This window comes from Penicillium chrysogenum, assembly GCF_028827035.1.
Source record: "Penicillium chrysogenum strain IBT 35668 chromosome Unknown utg000001l_segment0_segment0, whole genome shotgun sequence".
Taxonomy (NCBI): domain Eukaryota; kingdom Fungi; phylum Ascomycota; class Eurotiomycetes; order Eurotiales; family Aspergillaceae; genus Penicillium; species Penicillium chrysogenum.
The window spans coordinates 8,169,244-8,190,900 of record NW_026622749.1 but is presented as its reverse complement, the minus strand read 5'-3'; the positions used below and the strand labels follow the sequence as shown (position 1 = coordinate 8,190,900).

Below are 21,657 nucleotides of genomic sequence, written 5' to 3'. Positions count from 1 at the left end.
AAATTACAAACTCCTATGGAACCATCATTTGGAACCATCAATGCTTAGAGAACAATGTTGCTGACCCCGTTAGCTAAATCCATCTCCTTCGCCTGAGACAAAGCCTTGACCTGGTCAAAACAGCCGGCCGCGGCGGAAAGGAATCCGAGGAATGGCTTGCTGGGTGCCAACACACGAGAAATATACTCGGGGTGGAACTGAACACCCACGAACCAAGGGTGGTCCTTCAGCTCGACAATTTCCATGCGCTCACCCCGGTCATCCTTGCCAATGAAGTGGAGACCGGCAGCCTGGAGCTGATCAATATACTCGGGGTTAACTTCATAGCGGTGGCGGTGGCGCTCATCGACAGAAGTGCGGTCCAATCCGTAGAGAGAACGGAGCTTAGACCATTCGGAATTTTCCTGGAAGAGGGTAGGACGGGAACCAAGACGCATAGTACCGCCGAGGTTCACCTGGTCGATCTCGGGCATGTACACCACGATCGGATGGGTGGTACGCTCATCAAGTTCAACCGAGTTGGCACCCTCGAGCCCACAGACGTTACGGGCGTATTCAATCACTGCAATCTGCATACCCAGGCAGATACCAAGGTAAGGCTTGTTCTTGGTACGAGCGTGGTGGGCAGCGCGCATCATACCATTGGTGCCTCTGGTACCGAAGCCGCCTGGGACCAAGATTCCATGGGCAGTGTGGATATCATACCAGGCCTTGTGGTATTCCTTGGAGTTGGTCTCCTCCCATTCGGTTTCAAGGTGCGAGGCATCAACCCAAATGATGTTGAGCTTTCGGCGGGAAGCCATAGCAGCGTGCTCCAGGGACTTGATGACGGACAAGTAAGAGTCGTGGAGAGTGACATACTTGCCAACGAGAGCAATGTTGACAGTTTCGAAAGTGTGCTCCTGCGCAGTCGTAAGGGTCTTCCACTGTTTCCAAGTGGACTGACCCTTGAGAACCTGTGTCTGAGAGATGTCGACCTTCTTGATGTTGAGAAGATCACTCAGAACACCAAGGAAGCCTTGCTCCTCGAGAAGCAGAGGGACGTGGTAGGTAGAGCTGACATTGTGCACGCCAATCACCTGCTCTGGCTCAACTTGGCAGAACATGGCGATCTTGTCGGTGGTGGCCTTGTCTAGGGGTCTCTCACAACGGCATGCAATAAGATCTGGGCTCAAACCAGCTGAGCGAGCATCCCGGATAGCCTGTTGGGTAGGCTTGGTCTTCAATTCATCGTGGATGACGGGAACCAGGGAAACGTGCTAGAAAGAGTCAGAGTTGGAGTCGAATGGTCTGGCAGTTATTAAACATACGATCTGGACGAAATTGTCCTTGCCAGCCCGACGACGCAGCTGGCGCAGTGCCTCAACGAAAGGAGCGCTCTCAATGTCACCAAGTGTGCCACCAAGCTCGATAACACAAACATCCGGTTCCTCGTTGGTGTCGTCAGCGGGTGTTCTAGCCACACGCTCGATCCATTCCTGGATAGCGTCTGTCAAGTGCGGCACTATCTGCACCGTGCGTCCAAGGTAATCGCCGCGGCGCTCCTTCTCGATCACATGCTTGTAGACCTTCCCGGTTGTGATGTTGTTATCCCTTCCAAGGGTAACTCCAAGGTAGCTAAATCGCAAAATATCAATTAGTCTCGGTTGTATGACCCGTGAAGAGAAGAACCTACCGCTCATAGTTTCCGAGATCAAGATCCGCTTCGCCACCGTCGTTCAACACGAATACCTCTCCGTGCCTAAGAAATTTATGTCAGGAACAGCGTTCAGAAATGGAAATTGAGAGCAACCACGTACTCGGTAGGGGCCATAGTTCCAGCATCAACGTTCATATAGGGATCGATCTTGATCGAGGTGACTCGGGCACCCTGAGTCTTCAGCAGCAATCCGGTACTCGAGGCTGGATAAAGTTAGACCGAGCGGCTTTTTTCTAGTTCGATTCATAGAGAGGTGTACCAATTACGCCCTTCCCGATGCCACTAATGACACCTGTTATACATGAGTCAGTTACTGCTTGTTCCTATGAGATCGACCCGCAATAAATACCTCCAGAAACCACGACGTACTTCATCCTGGTGATGGTGGGGATGAAAGACCCGACTGAGACAAGATATGTGAGATTTGATATTGAGTTTAAAAACGAACGACCAGTATAACAAAGACCCTCAAGAAAGAAAAGAAATGTAGGGTGCCGTTCCTGGCTTCTGCCAAGGGGGAAGAAAGAATCAAATAATTTTTGAAGCTGTAAAAAAACCGCCTTTCCGTGGTCACCGCCCTCCCATTCCCCCACTTTGATTGACTTTTCTGCCTTCCCGATAACTGTGAGTCATGTGATTTGAACGAATCAAAGGGTCTTCAATAGTATGTATGTACTCTGTAGAAGGGGATCCCTCCAAAAATCTACATATAAAGAGTTCATGACCTGTATGTATAGCCTCACATCTTTCACGCTCAGCACTAGCAAAAGTACATGTACTCAGTCACAAGTCTGAACTTAGCCTCCCCCTCACCGCCCTTTCTGCCACACATTCTGGGCGGTGTGTGACATCAGTAAAGTACATCAGGTGATTGGGCTGGAATATCTTCATCTCCGATGCGTGATTGATAACCCCCCTCAATCCACATCACATCACTTGCTTGTTGTGTCATCGATCTGGCGGGGTACTAGTTCTCTTGATATTCATCATCTGACCTTGTCATCCCGGTCCAATTCCCTATCCGCTGCCGATCAGGCTCGTTTGGTGCGCCGATATTGATCACCAAATACCCGTTGTCGCAGCTTGCTAGACATCATTTGAGTCCCTGGATGTGCATTCTCTGGTCATAGGAACTTCCTATGTAGTTAGTAGCTCTTATTTGCCAACTTCTAAAGGGTAAAAATTCCCGATCTGCCTTTCGACGTCGTCGTGGATGATGCAATACCTGGGCTAACTTAGCTGTCAAATAGTTCACAAAACAACGTCCGCCTGACTCTCTCCCTCGGCCACTGCAGCGGATGTCTTCCGATGATGTTCCACAGTTCTCCCAGCACAAACCCTCGTCAACTAGCTTCGCAGATGTCTTCAAAACTCTAGGCGTTGGTCGACCCAAATCGCATTCCCCTGTCTCATTACAGGAAAGCAGCAGCGACTCGCTGTCTCACACGGATAGTCGCGGAACAAATCGGCGTGCGCACGGATCCGAATCAATGCATCGTGGCAGTGTTGTGTCGAGTTCCTCGGACACTCCCAGTGGCCTGGATTTCGAGACGTCACTCCACAATCTGTCCCAAAGGCAAAATCTAGCACAGGCGATCGAGGAGGCGGACAGTTTATCAAAGGGTCTCTCATGGTTCAGCTCCGACCAGTCCATGGTGCTGTGGGAGGCTGCCGAGTACCTTCTACATCATGAAAGCTCGCCGGATGCTCAGCAAAGTGGTGCCAGATTATTAGAAGCGATTGCAGCCCGTCAAGATTTGTCTCCGTCAGCTAGGCGGCTGGTCTTTGAATCGATAGCTTCTCCAACCGAGCCAGAAGTGATTGCTGCGCGCGTACAGTCGTTGATCTCCCTATCAGATCATGGTAGGAAATTGGATTTCGCGAGCTCCTCAATTCTTCATATCATCTCCTCGTGGATCGTTCCGTTTTATGAGACAATCGCATCTGCGCGAGCAAAGGCGAAAAAGGGAAAAGTGGTTAAACCACATGGACCTAGTCACGATGAAGCAGTGTTTGCAGATCTCTTCCAGTTTGTGGTCGACCTGATCACTTTGCAGCGAAAACAGCCAACCCAGGAGGAAATCGAAACTCTCCTCACGGAAATATTTACAACTTGCAGGAGAACCAGTGTCGCGGCGGATATAAAGAACTCTCTGGCCGTGTTTGACGCTGTCATTATGTACGCCGATGTGCCTGACATAAGCTTCCCAACTCTCTTAGAAGTCCTTTGCAGCATCCATGCGTCAGTCAAACCCCTCTCTGGGCCCACATCACGAGCAGTGCGCAGTCTAGCCAAATCACGAAGACAGGCAGAGATGGTAAACACACTCCATGACTTCCTGAGAGATTCGTGCGCCGTCGAACAAAGTCGAAACCTGAATGTTCTCCGTGGCACACTTTATGTGTTCTCGGATTTTGTTCGTGCTTATGGCCAAGATGGCATGCCCCAGCTTCCCTTTGATCAGCTGATGGAATCGTTGCAAGTCATTGCCCAAAAGGATGACAGCAGAGTGGATGCCGACATGTTGGATCTGTGTCTAAACATTCTGGAAGGAGACTATGTTCGAGTCGCATTGGAACGGGATTGGACGGCATTTGTTAATCTTATCATACTCTGTTCTCGCCGGCTCGTGGACGAGTCAGCGCCATCCCCCACTTCTACAACTAGCCCTCAGGGCAAACCTACGTACGACGAGACCAAATCCTACATTCTGGCAAATCTCATCCGCATTGCTTCTGCTTTTGAATCCCAGTGGGAACAACTCAACAGAGACCAAAAACACCATGCTGTCCGGTTCCTCATGAAGATACACCAGCACGTTGAGCCTCCACAGGCTGAGCTCATCATCCATTCGATGAGAGAAGACAAAACCTGCCATCCTTCCAACAATTCAGACTGGGCTCATCATTGCCGTGAGCTGGTCGCGTGTTTTGTTCAACCACGAAAACAAAGCTCGGACATCCGTATCTTAGCTTTGGACACGTTGAAAGAAGCTCTATCCGGCCATGAGGATTTGCTTTTCTCCCACGAACACGGTCTTCTCGGGCTCCTATTGAAGGATTTCTCGGCGGAACATGATCTTCTCTTTTTGGAGTCGCTGGTGTCTTTGTTAACGGGCCCGGCTATACAATACAGTGATGATGATATGTTCAAGTTGCTGATAAGCACTATTGGAGCGCCGATGCAGGCGGAACTCCATCGCGACGAACCGCGCGAGCATCCTCCGAGCCATGGATCTCAACGCCGTACGTCCACCACTAGTGTCTTGGAGTTAAGCTTGACAAACGTCTGTGCTGTGGGCCTCGTGAAGATGATGCTGCGTGCCTTGAACCTCTCCTCAACCAAAGCTGTGATGGTTTTCGAGGCACTGCTAGACATTGCTCAATCTCCAAGTCGGCCAGTAGACTCACGTTTGACGGTCTTAAAACTACTTTTCCGACTGCGATGTGACTCGGCAGGGTCAGTCGCAGTCATATCAACATCGGAGAGCGACTTCTTGATGAACGTACTGGGTCGCAATCTCGATGGTGGCTCTAAATTACAGGCCCCCAGCGATAGCCCCACCCGCGAGATTCCTCAGCAAGATAACTCACCAGTCTCACCAACCGGAAAGCTTCCAATGAGAGAGTCTGCGCCAACCCCAATGTCGAAGTCGGCCCAGGGACGTGGCTCTATCTCTGCCCGTGGATCAAAGCTGACGGCCCCAGTGTGGACATATGCTCTGCCGCAAGTGCTTCCGGAGCAACCATCTGGAGAGTCTAGTCCTGTCGTATTTGCCTACACCCACCCGGAGGAGTCTAACCCCGCCGAATCAGAAACGACAATAACAAGAACCACGGGGCTATTGAAGGTCAAAATGTGGCTCGAAGTTGTGATCACCTTGTTGCAACGAGAAGTCGACTGGGATGTTTACAGCTACATTCTTACTCATATAGGACCTCAGCTTGGCAACAAAGACTTTTTCAGAGATGCTATCCCTCAGATCACGCTCCTTCGCAGCATTCTGTGTGATCAGGTCAAGAATGGAACCTTCCACGAGCCTCCTGAGACCACTGGACTGAAAAAGAGCGATGTGGCCGCCTGCATCTTCGATGCGCTTTGCATGCTTGTCAGCTATCATGAACACTTTGCCAAGAGTGAAGAGGATGATCTTGTCCGAGCTTTCATGCAGGGTATCATTGGATCATGGGGCGGCACATCCCGTGGGTGCATTCAAGCACTGTCACTCTGTTGCTATGAAATCCCAATGTCAGTCACGAAATCATTGAACAGCATTCTTGATAGGATGTCAAAGGTGATCACCATGTCAAACATTGCTGTCCACATTTTGGAGCTCCTGGCTCTGCTTGCCCGATTGCCCGCTGTCTACGTCAACTTGCGCGAGGAGGAGATCCGCACTGTGTTCGGCATCTGCATTCGATTTTTGCAGACCTCTCGAGAGCATCGGTACAGAGCCTCTGAATTGGCTGCAAGGGCCTCCCTGTCAGCCCAACCTCCTCAGTCTAGACTCAGTGCCGGGGCAAAGGAAATTGCCGCCCATGCAGCTGAAGCTGTCGAGACCTCCCAAGATGGAATGTCGAAGTATATCTCGAACCTCACCTACCATGTCATGGTCTTCTGGTTCTTGTCTCTGAAACTCCAGGATCGACCCAAACATGTCAATTGGATCACCAGCAGACTCATATATCACGATGAACATGGAAAAGAGGTGGTAGAAGAACAGAGCCAAGTATTCATCGATTTGATGCAGCGAGTCGCTTATTCGGATCTCGGAGAGACCATCCCCTTCGAAAGCTTCCCCCTTCCCCTGAGGATGGTCCAGTTGCAAAGAAGTCATGGATTGTCGGCATGAGTATCGTCACCGTCGAGAGCGCCGGACTATCTGGATTGTCTCAGATCACGAAGCGCCAGGCATCGGGTACCACATACTCTGTCTATCAACAGCGGACGGCCCCAGTTCTGCCGCATCAAGTTCCTCCAACTCCGGATGCCCATTTGCATTCCGACTCCATGCGCACGGCAGTCCTGCCGAGTCATATCATGCTTCAATTGACTGCCACTGCCTTCCCTACGCCTACAGTCATGCAACCCATCCCGGTTCCGGAAGACGACATCACTCGACGTGCGATTAATAACTTTGATCGCACCGACATTGTGGATGGTCATCGGATTGGCGTTGTATACATTGACAATGGCCAGACAAAGGAGGCGGATATTTTGGCCAACACCGGTGGTTCTGCGGATTACGAATATCTGCTGTCGGGGTTGGGAACCAAAGTGTCCCTTCGGAACCCCCAATTCAATCCGCAAGGATTGTATGCCGATACTGATGGAGAGTACACCTACGCTTGGCGGGATCGTGTGACTGAAATTGTGTATCATGTTGCAACGATGATGCCTACGGACTTTGACCGTGACCCAGCCTGCGTCAACAAGAAACGAAACCTTGGCAATAACCACGTCACCATCGTGTTCAACCGATCCAATCTGCCCTTCAACTTTGACACAATTCCGTCCGAGTTCAACTCTATCAACATCGTCATCACGCCATCATCTCGGATTGCCTACGACGAAAGTGGCAATGCCAGTGGTGAGACAGATCCGCAGAAGCTCTACTACAGCGTGCAGGTCGTGAGCAAGCCCGGCTTCCCAGACGTCTCACCTGCTGCGACACCAAAGGTCATTTCCGGCAAGAACTTGGCAGCCTTTGTTCGCATTCTTGCCCTCAATGCGTCCGTCTTCTCGCTTGTCTGGAGCAACAAGGGTGGTGAACATACCTCGTCCTGGACCACCCGTCTGCGAGAAATCAAGAAAGTCCGCGAGCGGGCTCTCAAAGCCCAAAGTCAAGGCTCTGAGGCCGCCGAAGGGACTTATCCAGGTCTGCGGCGGAATACCAAACCCAATATCTTCTCGGAGGAACTACCCTCTCGTGCACCTCAAGTACAGACCGATTTCGCTGCGGAATGGAATGCAGCGGCAGACACCAACATTCTCCAGAATTTGGATTTCTCACGCTGGGCCCGCTGATCCGTCTTTGTTGCTGAGTCTTCCCGATGACAGTCCTGGGCGAGATGACCTCCATGACTATCCTCTTCTCCTTTTACTGCCCATATCTACAAGACACCCTCTCCTCTCACTTCATCCATTCTCTCCTTATCTTACACCACCTCTCCCTCTAACGAGAAATAGCCCAATCCTTTCCCCTCTCGATGACCCAATGACCCCTAGAAACGACTTCATGTACATCATCTTGTGTTTTTTTCGTGATGCAAGACAATTGTCGCATTTGTGAATACCCCTCCAAAAGTTTTTTTCTTTTCAATGTTTCTTGCCTGTCAGCGCTGTCGCGATTAGGATTAGGGTTTTAGTGAATAAATCAATGTTCTATACTAGACTTGACATAATGGTGCCTTTTTACAGATCTTAACCCAGGCCTCGTTTCATCCGAACAGTCTTTTCTTCAAACTCGCAGACAGAGCTTCTTCTCGCCACAGCTTACCAGCACATGTTCTACATCAGTTGACTTGAAAACAAACAGAGTTTCTATATGCTAGCGGTATGATATGAAGGAAAGTGGCCCCGCATTGTCTGTAATCAACCTAGTTGATTCTGTACACTGTACAGTTACTTTTTTCCATGTGCGAGCTTATTTGCACTTTCCAAAAGGCTGGTCAGGCAGTTGCTGTAGAATGGAATTAGCATCTTCTGCCTTTCGCAAAGTGTTATGATCAGGGCCATACCACACAGAGGTTTGATTCACAGTTACCCAAGCTTCCATCCTGCTTGCACTTTCCTCCGGAGGGGATCTATTATGGAATTAGCTTTGAATAGGATATGATAGGTATGAAAGGGTTGATACCGATGTAGCCATGGAAAGGCCAACGAAGGCGAGAGCAGTGAGGATGGTGAAACGCATAATGGTAGAGGTTTTGGAAGTTGAGGATTGTTGAATGAGGATTGAAGACTGTTGGAAGAGGCTTGTCTGTTGCGATGTTCAGTTCAACAGCAGGGCCTACTTATACCTATTTCTTGGAGAGTTTGACTCAAGTATCTATACCCGAGATCTGCTGGTCTATTGCTCTGTGTGGTATAGGGTATGCTTATACCGAATAATTATAGACGGCCCAATCGGATTTTATGGGGCTGCAGAAACCTGATGTCGATCAGGAACCAGGTTTGATCAAGTGAATACAAGTGAATCTTTGCCTTCATCTGTAATCCACATTTTCTAGCAGACAAGTGGGTTGCTTTTGTGAAATTATTAGTGGACTCCTCGACGTTCTATTGATATTCACTGTGTACATACACATCATGAACAAGTTATAACACAATCCTCATATGAAGCCTTCAATCGTTTAGATGTACTGAATATGGACGTCTCCTTACAGTTTCTCCAAGACCCGACACACACCCGTGGCTAATAATAGGCCACTATATCCGATCGGGGCCACGGAGCTCGGAGGGTAGGGCTGAGTGTATACCCGCGCCAAGACGGACACGCGGTTATGAAGCGAAACTTGGAACAGTCAGGGGCTTAGCACAGTTCTAAATGTATAGAATCGATAAAAATAGGAACAAAATAGTTTAAATCAGAAATGAAGAACACATCGGGTCATTGCTGTCCAACCAGAACAAGTCTTCAACAGCAGAGCCCCCTTAGAGCCCCATAAAGAAGCGAAATGGGACCACAAGCTTCTTTATGGAGTATCAAGCTCGATAGCGATCTATAGGAATATAGGAATAGTTTAAAGGTTTGCGCTTCAATATATATCCCTTGACTTAAAGCTACGGAATGGCGCATTTTTCTTCATCTCCCATGCTCGCTCAATGTCCTATGTCTCTCGCTCGCCAGAATGTCACCAGGGCCAGTACCTAGGGAACATTCTATACCTCTTTCAGTGGTACGCGGCTCTTACAATTGCCACTATGCGAGCAATGCTAACGACTTTGACCCCCACTCCAGTGTGATTCGTGCTTCTCTCGTAAGGTGGGATTGAACTTCATTATGAGACCGTATGGAGGGTTGCCCTAACCAAACATAGGTCCGTTGTGACAGAGGCAACCCATGTGGTAACTGCCAGGATAACAATACCATATGCTCTCGTCTGCGAGTCAGCAAGCGAGCAAGAAACACCACTCAGCTAGCGGTGATAGAAAACCGAGGTCAAATATGTCCAAAGTCACTCCAGGCCCCAGACCCTCAAGATCCCCAAAATTCATTATTAGGACTACAGGATTACTCCGCAGCCATATCCAACAGCTACTCCAGGCTGGACTATCACCAGTCTCGCGGGGCATCTCCGGGCTACGATAAGCCTCTCTCGCTTCGTGATGCCCATACGACCATTCAATATCACCTGGATCATCTGGAATGGCTCACCATCAATCGCCGCCAGATCTTGGAATCGGGGTTGGGGCTGGCCTCTCAACTCTCAGAGAGTGTTGAAGACCCGGCGAACATTGATAGTGACATCGCTGTCGAAGAACAAATAAGAACTCCTTCTTTTGAACTATTAGCCTGGATGTTGAAAGGTACCCTTCTTATTCCTTGGTGCTCAGTGAACGAAAATAACTAATTGTGATATGTTTCAATAGACATCAAGGAGTCGAGCCTTGGCCCATTTGTTAGGGACTACTTCAGACACATATCTGAAGCAACACTAAAGCAATTAGGACTCACTCTGCTTCATAGGAATGGAACGCCTCACGACTTGCTCATCAGCACTGTTTGCGTCAACGCTGTGGCTTCCACGTTCCTGACTGCCGTCACCAACACTGGAATTGACAGTGAACTGATCCATGAAATGACACATAGCGTGGTGAAATTCCAGGCCTCAGCAAAAGTAGCCCTTCGAAGCATTTCTCTCTTATCGACTCCGTCGCTCGGACTCTTGCAGGCGCTTCTTTCCGGTGTAAGTACATACAATCCTGAAAAGAATGTGTCAGATCTAATGGAAACCAGATATTCCTCTATCAAGGATCCGGGGACATCACTGCATGCTGGGAACTTACCAAAGCTGCCTGCAGGGTGTGTGCCAGTCTGGGTCTTGACACTACCATGAAGACGGGAGGCACTGTGAGTGAAGAAGAATATTACTGTGTCGCCTGGTGCTATATACTGGATAAGAATTTTGCTTTCAAGATGGGAAGATTCGAGACTTTACTTGATATTGAAATTGGACACTTCACTTCCGGCCAACCCGGCCATCAACACTCCACGTCAGACCTTTTTCGGATTTACATGAGTCTCGCTGGAGTACAGGCTGCTGTGCTGCCGTACCTTACGTGGCACTCCTCGATGATGACAGGAGGCTTATCATCTTCACATGGAATGGGCAAACATTGGTTGGTGAATATGCAACAAATTCAAGAGAGGATCGAGCAAGTACGGGAAATACTCAGATACGTTTTACTCGCATCACTGACTCATTATTTAGATCTCGGGCCCGTATCCGGCGTGGAAAGGGCTAGATGCTCAGTCTGAAATATCAGCTCTTCAATTCGCCTATCATTCGGTCATGACCGCCATCTTCCATATCACCGGAGGTGCAATAGACCAGTCCGTTGACATAAGGAAGCAGTGTTTGTTAGAAGCCCACCATGGCATATCTTCACTAGTGTCGATATGTATATCAGCCGAAAGGCAAGGTACGGTGGCCCTGTTGCACTGGTAAGCTATGTTCTGCACATGAAAACTGGAGCGAACTCTGACCAGATGTCCAGGACACTTCTCGTCTACCCTATCACCGCATACTTTGTGCTGTTCTGCAATGTCGTCGCAACATCAGATACTGATGACTTCAAACTCATGACAACGATTGCCGATTGCTTGACACGTATTGAAACAACAAGTCGTCCGATTATTCAAGTGCGGGCAATCTTCTGTCACTTTTTATCTCTCGCTGCGAAAGTTTTCGAAGATGAGTCTAATCCGATGATGGTAACTCGTGATCATCAAGTACAGCCCGTGCAGTCTCACTCAAATACATTGCATTGGATGCCTGACAGCCTATTTCTACCCTCGACGGCCGACGCTATTCCTCCTTTTGCCCCATCCGTACTGGCTGGAATGGAGGATTTCTCTGGGATGTTGTCCATTTTTCCGGAGAATGAGATGTTCACACCTTTAGCGATCATTTTCCTGAGTTTGAAAATGATCCCAGCATCTGATTCACTTTTATGCCGTCTCGAGTATCTCGCGCATAGGTTCTGAATGTAATATATATTGTATTTGTCTGGGAGTTGATTACAATGCTTTTCACGTTTTCCGTACAAATCAACATAGGGCTGATGTGAATAGCCTGCTTACACCCACAGGATTCCACGCAATAAACCCAATAGGCCGAACCAATTGGACCCTATCAGACTCTGAATATCTTTGAAAGTAATGTCGTCTATTCAGGGCCATAACTCTTGAAATTAAACCGAGTCTCATCGGGCAAGTATTTATCTCCGACTATAAATAACCGGCAAAGTATATGTCTCAGGCAATAGACATCTACGGACCTTGGGGGTATGTAGTTATTCTATTAAAACACTCCCATCTCCCACTCCTTTCTCTTTAGCTCTTGCTGTCTTTTCGGGGATCTGCCTGTCATTACTCTTGGTTGCTAACCTCGACTCTTTCTTTCTTTCGTTCTCTTCATTTCTCATTACACATATTTCCGTTCCTATATCAGCCCGATATATCAAATGCCGTGTTACTTGAAGTATGCCGCTGTGGGCTTGGCCGCTGCGACTCTGGTCTCAGGCCAAACATTCAGCGACTGCAATCCAATGCAGAGTATTTCACACTATAATCCAAAACACAGCACCTTCTGACATGCTATAGAAACTTGCCCGGCCAATGTTGGCACAACCCAGTCGAGACAAACTTTCGACTTCACCAAGAGCTCGGATCTAGATCAGTGGACGACCACTGCCGGCCACGTCAAAACGGGCTCAAACGGCGCCGAGTTTACCGTCAACAAGCAAGGCGACGCTCCCACCATCCAATCCGACTTCTACATCTTCTTCGGCGAAGTCTCAGTCACCATGAAAGCAGCCCCCGGCACTGGCATCGTCAGCAGTATCGTGCTTGAGTCAGATGATCTTGACGAGATTGACTGGGTAAGCGACTATAGGCCCATTCTGTCCTTGTCCCACATTCCTCATATCTAACCTCAATATCTACTTAGGAAGCCGTTGGTGGCGACACGACTCAAATCGAGACAAACTACTTCGGAAAAGGAGATACCACGACGTACGACCGCGCAATCTGGGAGCCTGTCTCGACACCGCAAGAAACATTCCATACCTACAAAGTCGTCTGGACGAAAGAAACCACCACCTGGTCCGTTGACGGGAAAGTCATCCGCACGCTATCCTTCAACGACGCGCAATCCGGCACAAGATATCCGCAGACGCCCATGAACGTTCGCATCGGCATTTGGGCCGGCGGCGACCCGAGTAATGCGCAGGGCACGATCGACTGGGCCGGAGGCGAAACAGATTACAGCAATTCGCCCTTCACTATGTATATCAAGGACGTCACTATCGTCAACTACAACCCGGCTGAGTCTTACACCTGGTCTGACCAAAGTGGATCTTATGAGAGTATCGAGTTTACTGGTTCTACTGGTTCTACTAACTCGACTACCTCGAAGACGACTTCCGCTTCTAGGTCGGTTTTCACATCCTCCTCGTCTGTTGTCGCTATACCTAACAGTTCTGAATTTAGTAGAAGCCTTATCACTGCTGCTAACACAGCCACGCCGTCCAGCTCCGGCTCGGTTTCTTCTCGTCCCAGTGAGCCCTCTGCTTCTCCGGTTTTCAATGCGGCTTCGGACTTGACCGCTGGTGGTTTGGGATTCATGTCTTTCCTTGCGGTTGTCTCCGGGTTTCTTTTCCTGTAGATTGTCTATACCGGAGTGGGAGGTTTTGATGTAAGACCAGCAGAGAAAACAGTGTATGTATTAGTGTGGACGAAAAGGAGAAAGAGAGAGACAGAGCGCAGGCAAACTATCTGGTTTCTCCAATAAGGAAGGCGAATCTGGGCGAACCTGGGCGGGCCTGGGCAAGTCTATACCAATTCCTAATGCACTGATAGGGTATCTAACAACCCGCCAAGTCGTAAGCCTGCAAGATATCCCAAATGTGTCGATCCATCTTCTCTAATATCCAACTCCTCTATATCACGAAGGACCCGCTCAATATATTCGCCAGCGCCGCTAAGTTTCATAATAAGTGCAATAGCGCGGTGGACACCGAGAAGCCGGGAGGATAGCGGATCTACCGTACGATAAGGACTTAGGGTAAGCGATCGTGTGATAGGAAATAAGGGATCACGTAGGAAAGGACTGCTTTCTATCGAGTCAATCCTATACTAGTGTCGTATACTAGTGGGTTCGAAGTAGATCTTGAATTCGCCGAATAGCCGGTGGTAATCCAGCGTTAGAGTGAGGGCGTTTATAGGACTATCGATCTCAGGTCTATTAACAAGATAGATTATTCTAGGATCGAATATATCTAAGATCCGAAGAGCTTTTTTCTTAGAATCGCTCTAGGCATAACATTAGCAACGTCAAAATACCAATCCTAATAATCGGATATACCAAATCAGTTTCGCTAGGAGCTACCGTCGCTAGATAATAAGGGAGAATGTAGGCAACCTCTAAGTATTGAAATTCATCGCTAGACTTATCCTTTAACAAGTTCCCGTCATCATCAGCACAAGATTCCGCATTCTCCTCGAAACGCTTTCTAGCTGCTGCTCTATCGAATTTCCGAGACACTACACAGCGGTAGTGGTCGCGTATAAGACATTTCTATCGTAACACAGATGATAACGACGCGGGCGTTGGTTGTGGTGTCTTGACTGATGATGCTCGAACTGCAATTGCGAATTAGCATATACTAGAGATCAAGCATATATATATAAAGGATTAACGAACGGGGAAGGAGGAAATTTCCAACGATATACTCAGCAAACTTTTCTAGGCCTTCGTGAAGCTTGTTTATTTGTTCTGGTTCCCATGAAAAGAAGCCCTCGAAGAATGCCAAGGCGTGAGTAATATCAGAATCAACGACATGTCCTTCATCAGAACGTAGGTCCTCATAGATGTATGAGAGGAAGAAAGTCATGAAGGTATCCGGCGATGGAACGTGCTCCAGAGTAGCCTGGATAAGTGCCGCAGGCCGATAGCCCTTCCCAACGGTCTTCTCGGAGCCATAATGCCGTACAAGCATGATCACTAGGTTCCTTGCCGACTCATGCTGTTGTGGTATTAACTGACTCATGCTGTTATGGTGTTACTATTGAGAAGTCCAAAACTCCGTCTAGGGAGGACTGGTGACGGTGAGTCGTCATTGGGAACTTGCCAGCCTTAGGGTGAGGGCGAGGAAGATGGTGGAGGCATGTGATGAGCTGACTTATATCGGGCTTAACGTCGGCCCGATAGCGAAGTATACGGGTGCACCAATAGGCTCGATAACAGGTCTTAAGTTCCCAAAAGCACCTAACTAACCTATGGCACTAACCGTTTCAGGTCAACGGACGACTCAAGGTCGATATAGACTCTTCCGCCAGTTTGGGCCGTGCCTTTTGCAAACGTCGCTACTGGGCTATTTTTACCTCCCGTTGCTTATGTGTGTACATACACAATACCTACCCTGGAACCGGGATGGCCCGCGTGTTGCCGTGGGCTTGTTTTTGGGTGTTTTGGGCATACTTTATGTGGAGCTTATTTATTTAATAGACCGTGGTCACGATTATAATAAAGTACCTAACAACCGACATATATAGTCGAAGCAAAAGGAGATCGGAAAGAGAAGTGAGGGAAATGTGATATAGAGCACATGTACAAATGTGAGAGCGAGGCGATGCAGAGAAAGGGAAAGATGCGAGGGTTTGATGTGTACAAGGCTGTAGCCGTAGAAAAGGAGAGATGTGGTGATTGGACGATGGAAAGAGAGATGAGAGATCTGGGGACGGAAATGCACATTTCCAAGCGTGCATTTTCTATGTTCAACCTGAGATTGGGACTTGTATTCCCCAGCCCGTGATTCCTTTTCAAAACCTCATCATCACCAACCGAAAATCTCGGCAACACTGAGAGTACTCCAACGCACACCGCCGACAGCAAAGACCATCAAGACGACGTCCACAACAGCCAGCACCACCGAGCCCATCATGAAGCGAGGGCTGAAGATGCGGTAGAGCATGAGATGGCGGCGGAGATGGCCGGCCCACATAGTCGTGGCGAGATTAATAGTCGCCAAGTAAATGATATGGGTTCCAGCGGCCTGTACGACATCGGATAGGATGCGTGTTGCGGGGTTCTTGTTGGGGTTGGAAGCGGGGACACGGTCGTGAGTCTGGAGGGGTCGTTTCCAGAGGACGGTGAGGGGGACGGCGATGGCAGCCAGGATCTGGGCGCCGAAGGTATTGAGGATGACGAGCAATGGGGACCAGGGGTATTGGATCGTTGTGAGGGGGATGAAGGCTGTTTCCCACTGGATGCTGGAGAGCGTAGCCTGGTGGCCTGTTTTGAAGTAGTAGAACGAACCGAGGACGCCGAGGATGACGGGGCCGATGGAAGAGTTTGACATGGTTAGGCTGTTTGTGTCGAGAATTTCGAGGAGGGAGAGGATTTGCCAGAGGAGGAGTGCGATGGCGCCTTGGCCCATTGGCTTCTGCATGAGTATGATGGCGAGGGCGAAGTTGATGAGTAGGAAGCAAAAGTGGGTTCCGTAGATGTTGCCGAAGCCGAGGATTGTGACTTTTGTTCGCGGGCCTTGTTGCTGGCCGGCGACTATAGGGGCCGGTGGGCTGCTGGGATCTTCGGTGGGTTTGCTCACGTTGATGCTGATGCAGGGCTTGGAGTAGAAGTATGCTGCGGTGCCTGCTGCGAACGCGAGGACAAGGACGAACTGGGCTAGGAAGACACGGACGAACTTCAGGGTTTCCTCGCTTACGGGTAGCCACTCGCCGTCGTCGGCGCCTTCGAGAATCCAGAATAGGGAGGTGACGAAGAGACCGAAGCGGAAGGCAAAGCCGATCCATAGCGAAGCCGCGCCTTCATAGGACTTGGAGCCAGCGTAGAAGGACCGCACGACGCTGGGCAGGAAGAGCGTGACCAGGAAAGGAATGGCAAGCTGCCAGGGGGCGGAGGTGGAAGAAGTCGATGAAGCATAGTACGTAGAGCGGCAGAAGGGCATCTGTTCTTCACGGCAGAGGCGAGAGAAAGATGCGATTCGGCCTAGAATCACGAACAGAACGGAGTGGTATACACCTAAGACGCGGTCCGTGGTCTGCTTCTGCCGCATGGAGGAGACACCTGCGCACACGCCGAATGTAGTGAGGAAGAACAGAAGAATCTCATCTTCCCAGATAGTGTACGAGTTCGACGCAAATCCAAGAGACTGTGAAACGGTGAAGAAAAACGCAAGCCACCCCCACATGCCGTTTGGAAGAGGCGGGGCCATGCTTGCAGGCTTCTTGATGATAGCCGGCGCGGCCCCGAGAATGCTTCCAGCGGCAGCCAGCAGCACGGCTCCATCGACCATAGACATCTCGGTCAGGCCGGTCAGGCCAAATGCAGAACCAGCCACGGCACCAACGCCAGCACCCACGCTTGCGAATTGAAGCAGATCGGACGTGAGCTGGGTCCGATCTGTGTTCAAACCTCGCGCATAAATGACCAACAGGACAATACTAGCAAAGAGAATCACAACACCTTGAATCATGCTTGGCACATCGAACCGAGCCCACAGTGCACGACAGATATCGAGAGTGTGACGTTGGTACTTGCGGAAAAGCTCATTGCTAGCGCGAGCAGCAGTAGATTTGGATGAGAAGCTCTTGGAAGCAGACTTCCACTCCTCTTCTGCAGCATTCCAAAGCAAAGCCGACTCTTCATCATCACCAGCACCTCTAGCAAGCGCATATTGGTGCTGGTATCGCTTGACTTGGGCTGCAGCCAACCGGTTGACAGTCGCCAGGTTCGCCCAGTTGTTCCCACTTGCGCCAGCGAAAGCCTCTTCAATAGGTGAACCTAGGTTGTTGAATGGGATGGGCATCCCAAGGAGCAAAGACAGCGTCGGAACAAGGTCGATCTGAGGCACGAATCTGTCGCGCGCGAATTGCGGCGGAAGGAGCGTATCCTTGCTTGTGCGTCCGAAGATGCCACGCTTAGAGTACATCCACAGCGCGGCCTCAACCTCGTCATCAGACTCACCGCCGTGGTCGCCCTTGATGTCCATTCCGTGATCTCCCATGACGACCAGAAGAGTCTTATCATCGAGCGCAGCAATGATATCGCGAATAACACGGTCCATTTCCTGAAGCTTTGATGCCATCGCAGCATGGTTAGGACCATATCGGTGGCCTGCATGATCTACTCCAAGGTAATGGCCAAAGATGACATCCCATTTCTTGCTGTTCTCTGGCTGGAGGAGCGGGAAGATATGCTCCGTGACGCCATTGTCGACGGTGTGCAAGTCCCAGACATTGAATGAGTCGTACGCATGTGTGAGATTGGTATCAAAATATCCCGGGAACAGTGCCTGCCAGGTATCATCACCGAGGTGAACCAAGTTCTTCCCGGCGCTGTGCAACTGTGCGACAAGGTTGTCCTCGTCGATGGCGGTTCCAGCGAAGTTGGAGCCTGCTTCCAGGAAAGTAGGCAGGGTTCCGGTGGTCAGGCCTTTCAGGCGGTTCAGTGTGGTTGTCGGAGGATCCGCGATGAATGGCAGGAGGAAGGCGTTGGCGGGGTTTTGCACTGCGGTCTCGTAGAGGACAGGGATGTTGTTGTGGAAGAGGTGGACTGTGTCACTCTCTCCCTTCGGGGCGAATGGAACAGTGAAGTCATAGCGGAGTGCGTCGATTATGATGACAACAGCCTTGTCGAAGGTTTTTTCGTGCCAGCAGCCCTTCTGCTGTTTACTCCCCAGGGCCGTAGTGTGCGGTTGGGCCAAAATGTCTTCGAAAGGCAGTACGTCGCATGATGATTTGTTCTCGAGGACCATGCGCGTGAGGAGAAAGCCTTTTGTGAACAGGTAAATACCGGCGACATGCAAGAGTCTATCATTCATCCAACGTCAGTTCGATTTTATTTTTCAGCGCGTCAAGCCTGCAGCGGGCCTTGGACCTCAAGCTCTGCTAGGCTTGAAAAGGAAGCACTCACAATATCCACGCCAGAACACCCATCACGCCAAAATGCTTGGCCTTGAACTCATTCTCAAGCTCCAGCGTCTTCAGACCATCTTGCTTCCGCTTGGACTGCCCGCCAGACGATTGGTCGGAGCTGCGGGGGATGGTAGCAAGAAGATCGCTTTTTGAGCCGCTGGGGTTTTGGCTAGTTCCCATAGGCCCTGCAGGTGGTGTGACTGCCATTTCCAACGTCTATTATATAGTCTCAGGTCAAGGTCGGGGGTAGCTGGCGCGCCAGGTCGCAGATCTGGCTGCTGGAGGCCGAAGGGGCACCGAAGGGACCGTGAGCGATGAACACGGTGTATTTTTCAGAGGCAGGGAAGCCGAGAGCAAGCACAATTGAGCCGATTGAACCGGTTCAAGCGAGATCCATCGAAGTCGGAGAAAAAGTATAGGCGGGGGACGGAGGAGATTGCGGAGGTCTGTACCCCTTTCTGTGCTCTGTCGAACGGCTTCCCTATATATCAAGAAGCTATATCATGCACATCGTTCAAAGGAGAAATGTATACAAAGCGCAATTAAGGGGAAAGCTGTTCAAGTAAAGAAATTCGAATTTCCCTGACAGTCGCGGAAACCACGGGTTGGGGAACCCGGCATCGGGGTTTCTCATTGGCCGGCAGGCGGCGGATACACAACTACATATAAAGTGCTCCATACACACCCACTGACACTATGCACACAGAGAATAGAAAAAGAAAAAAAATGAGAAAAAACTTCTGAGGAAAGGATAGATTCCAGATTTGCCTAAATACGGCGAAACATACATAGGAGGACTAAGTACATACATTATCCAGCTGCCGAGTACCGGGTTAAAAAAGGCACATGAGAAGGTAAGTAAAATAGAGGGAGTCCCTAAAACATAGAAACGGGACCCCATAAAGGGGGAAGAAGAAGAGAAACTCGAAAGCAGGAGTACTGTCACATGTATATCGGACCCTAGGAACGTATCAGGGACGAAGTGACATGAGGAACCAGGCTTAAGAAATAAAACGCCAGAAAGCAGAGAAAAAATCGGCAGGCCCTCACTATGAACGATCCAGCTTCAATAAATATTGGGCTCCAAGCAGCGTGGAGTACCCATGAGTCTGTCAGAAACAGGGGGTTCCAGACGGTGTGCTTTGATGAGACCAAATGGAAACTGAAGGGCATATGTGCAAGCCATGTAGGCCAAATCAGGGAAGGAGGGGTATGTAAGAGGTAAAATCGCAAAAGATGTTTGCCAGGGTACTCGTCATGTTTTGATAAGTCGTCGAAGGTTGAAGAGAAATTGAGTGCTATGCGGGCGGGATACACGGTCGGTCAATTGGGCAGTGGGTTTGAAAACACGCCTTTAGTGATATGTCTTCGTCTCCTCTTTCTCCTTCAGCCCGCCCATCCGTTCAATGTCCAGGGACTGGAAGCGACCGGTGTCGGTGCTTTGGTAGGGTGGAAGCTCTTCATGGCAGGGTTCCAAACCGATGCTGCCCGCGTCACTGATTCGGACAACAACCATGCGGCCAGAGGTGCGTTTTCCGCTCGCATCTTCTTCCTCTGGGAAGGTGATGCGGATTTCGGGCACAGGGCTAGGTGGAGGGCTGTCGGAGTTTTCCATCAAGCTGCGTTTCTCGTCATAGACAAGCACGGAGTCGGTCTTATTCGTGGAAATAGTCAAGCGGCGTCTGTTGGGGGCCTCTCCATTGTGGACTGGGAGCACGTTTTGGTTCCGGGACTGGCGCTTGCGGCGGAGGATGAGCAGACCACCGACTAGGGCGAGGGAGAGCAGAACGAGAACCAGGAGAGCGATGAGTAGGTCGACCATGGTGTTCGAAAGTCCGCTGTCGCTGTCGTCGCGAGCAACGATGCGGGGGAATAGGTTGTTCATCTTGTCGATTGTCGGTTGTCGACGGTTAGATTTTCAATACTGAGTTTGAGGACTGTATGATCGGAAATCGACAGATATGTATGTGATCGTCGATTTCGGATTCCAAGGAAGGTCACGGAATCAATCCGGCGAAGTAAACAGTCGAGCACGATGGAATGTGCGTGCAAATTATCGGTCACGGGATGATCGGAAAAAAAGAGCGAAGAGTCGAAAACGAAAGTGAGTTAAAGAAAGAATGGACAGCAAGGTGAGCCGCTGAAAGAGTGAAGCTGGCACCTGCGAAGGAAAAGAATGGAGGGGATGGGGTGAGAATGTGGAAGGGAAAACATAAAAGGGAGGAAGGGGAAGAGGAGAAGGTAAGCCTAGAACGCTTGCTATTGTTAGTGTAGGGCTAAGCTATTCAGAGCTTAGCGCTCTTCCTTGGGGGTTGCTCGGGGCCCCTTGGCCACAGGGGTCAACCAATCACAGTTTTTCAGTGCCTGGAGAACGGGCCTTCCGGGGGCAATTGGCGCCCTCTCATTCGTTGGGTGGCTCCACTGAACTATGCCTGTTTATTTTGGTTCCCCTGAGGCCCCCGCTCATAAACTCATAAACCCGTATAAATCCATGAAGTAGATAGTGTGTTGTACGAACTAGCATGATAATCTGTTATATTATGACCTCCAAGAGTAAATTTTTTGTAAACTATAGGTAGTCATGGCTAGGGCTTACTCTGGTCGCACAAGCGTGAATCACTCGGATTTGGGTTTACGGTGCAATAGAAGGATGCCTAATTGCCTACTCCGTATATGGTAACATGATACGTGCTCTCTCGAGGCCATACTCGCGCAAAGACAAGGCAGGAAATGAGTGTTTCAAAAGTATGTGGAGGGAGATTAGATCATGCACCTGATCTTTGAGACATA

The 21,657-nt window shown here is 49.8% G+C and overlaps 8 protein-coding genes across 8 annotated transcripts; 3 read left to right on the top strand and 5 right to left on the bottom strand.

Moving 5' to 3' along the window:
- Positions 1 to 44: 44 nt before the first annotated feature.
- N7489_003226 (uncharacterized protein) lies at positions 45 to 2,073 on the bottom strand (the record flags this gene model as incomplete). The annotated part of the gene is made up of 6 exons (XM_056708981.1): positions 45 to 1,259; positions 1,311 to 1,617; positions 1,676 to 1,741; positions 1,800 to 1,902; positions 1,959 to 1,991; positions 2,049 to 2,073. The coding sequence occupies 6 exons, from the start codon at positions 2,071 to 2,073 to the stop codon at positions 45 to 47; spliced, it is 1,749 nt and encodes a 582-aa protein (XP_056573283.1).
- A 924-nt stretch (positions 2,074 to 2,997) lies between these two features.
- N7489_003225 (putative GTPase activating protein (Tsc2)) lies at positions 2,998 to 7,727 on the top strand (the record flags this gene model as incomplete). The annotated part of the gene is made up of 2 exons (XM_056708980.1): positions 2,998 to 6,429; positions 6,495 to 7,727. 2 exons carry the CDS (start codon positions 2,998 to 3,000, stop codon positions 7,725 to 7,727), a joined length of 4,665 nt encoding a protein of 1,554 aa, XP_056573282.1.
- Positions 7,728 to 8,346: 619 nt separating this feature from the next.
- On the bottom strand, positions 8,347 to 8,616 carry N7489_003224 (uncharacterized protein; the record flags this gene model as incomplete). The annotated part of the gene is made up of 3 exons (XM_056708979.1): positions 8,347 to 8,382; positions 8,441 to 8,506; positions 8,560 to 8,616. The coding sequence occupies 3 exons, from the start codon at positions 8,614 to 8,616 to the stop codon at positions 8,347 to 8,349; spliced, it is 159 nt and encodes a 52-aa protein (XP_056573281.1).
- Positions 8,617 to 9,553: 937 nt separating this feature from the next.
- On the top strand, positions 9,554 to 11,913 carry N7489_003223 (fungal specific transcription factor domain-containing protein; the record flags this gene model as incomplete). The annotated part of the gene is made up of 6 exons (XM_056708978.1): positions 9,554 to 9,682; positions 9,743 to 10,232; positions 10,296 to 10,612; positions 10,663 to 11,085; positions 11,138 to 11,370; positions 11,424 to 11,913. The coding sequence occupies 6 exons, from the start codon at positions 9,554 to 9,556 to the stop codon at positions 11,911 to 11,913; spliced, it is 2,082 nt and encodes a 693-aa protein (XP_056573280.1).
- Positions 11,914 to 12,392: 479 nt separating this feature from the next.
- N7489_003222 (glycoside hydrolase family 16 protein) lies at positions 12,393 to 13,594 on the top strand (the record flags this gene model as incomplete). The annotated part of the gene is made up of 4 exons (XM_056708977.1): positions 12,393 to 12,483; positions 12,532 to 12,809; positions 12,878 to 13,362; positions 13,423 to 13,594. The coding sequence occupies 4 exons, from the start codon at positions 12,393 to 12,395 to the stop codon at positions 13,592 to 13,594; spliced, it is 1,026 nt and encodes a 341-aa protein (XP_056573279.1).
- A 179-nt stretch (positions 13,595 to 13,773) lies between these two features.
- On the bottom strand, positions 13,774 to 14,978 carry N7489_003221 (HNH endonuclease signature motif containing protein; the record flags this gene model as incomplete). The annotated part of the gene is made up of 4 exons (XM_056708976.1): positions 13,774 to 14,045; positions 14,079 to 14,241; positions 14,294 to 14,472; positions 14,633 to 14,978. 4 exons carry the CDS (start codon positions 14,976 to 14,978, stop codon positions 13,774 to 13,776), a joined length of 960 nt encoding a protein of 319 aa, XP_056573278.1.
- Positions 14,979 to 15,764: 786 nt separating this feature from the next.
- Positions 15,765 to 19,074, bottom strand: N7489_003220 (mannose-ethanolamine phosphotransferase GPI13; the record flags this gene model as incomplete). Its single annotated transcript, XM_056708975.1, has 2 exons — positions 15,765 to 18,762; positions 18,866 to 19,074. 2 exons carry the CDS (start codon positions 19,072 to 19,074, stop codon positions 15,765 to 15,767), a joined length of 3,207 nt encoding a protein of 1,068 aa, XP_056573277.1.
- A 1,147-nt stretch (positions 19,075 to 20,221) lies between these two features.
- On the bottom strand, positions 20,222 to 20,752 carry N7489_003219 (uncharacterized protein; the record flags this gene model as incomplete). Its single annotated transcript, XM_056708974.1, has 1 exon — positions 20,222 to 20,752. One exon carries the CDS (start codon positions 20,750 to 20,752, stop codon positions 20,222 to 20,224), a length of 531 nt encoding a protein of 176 aa, XP_056573276.1.
- Between the last annotated feature and the right edge of the window lie 905 nt (positions 20,753 to 21,657).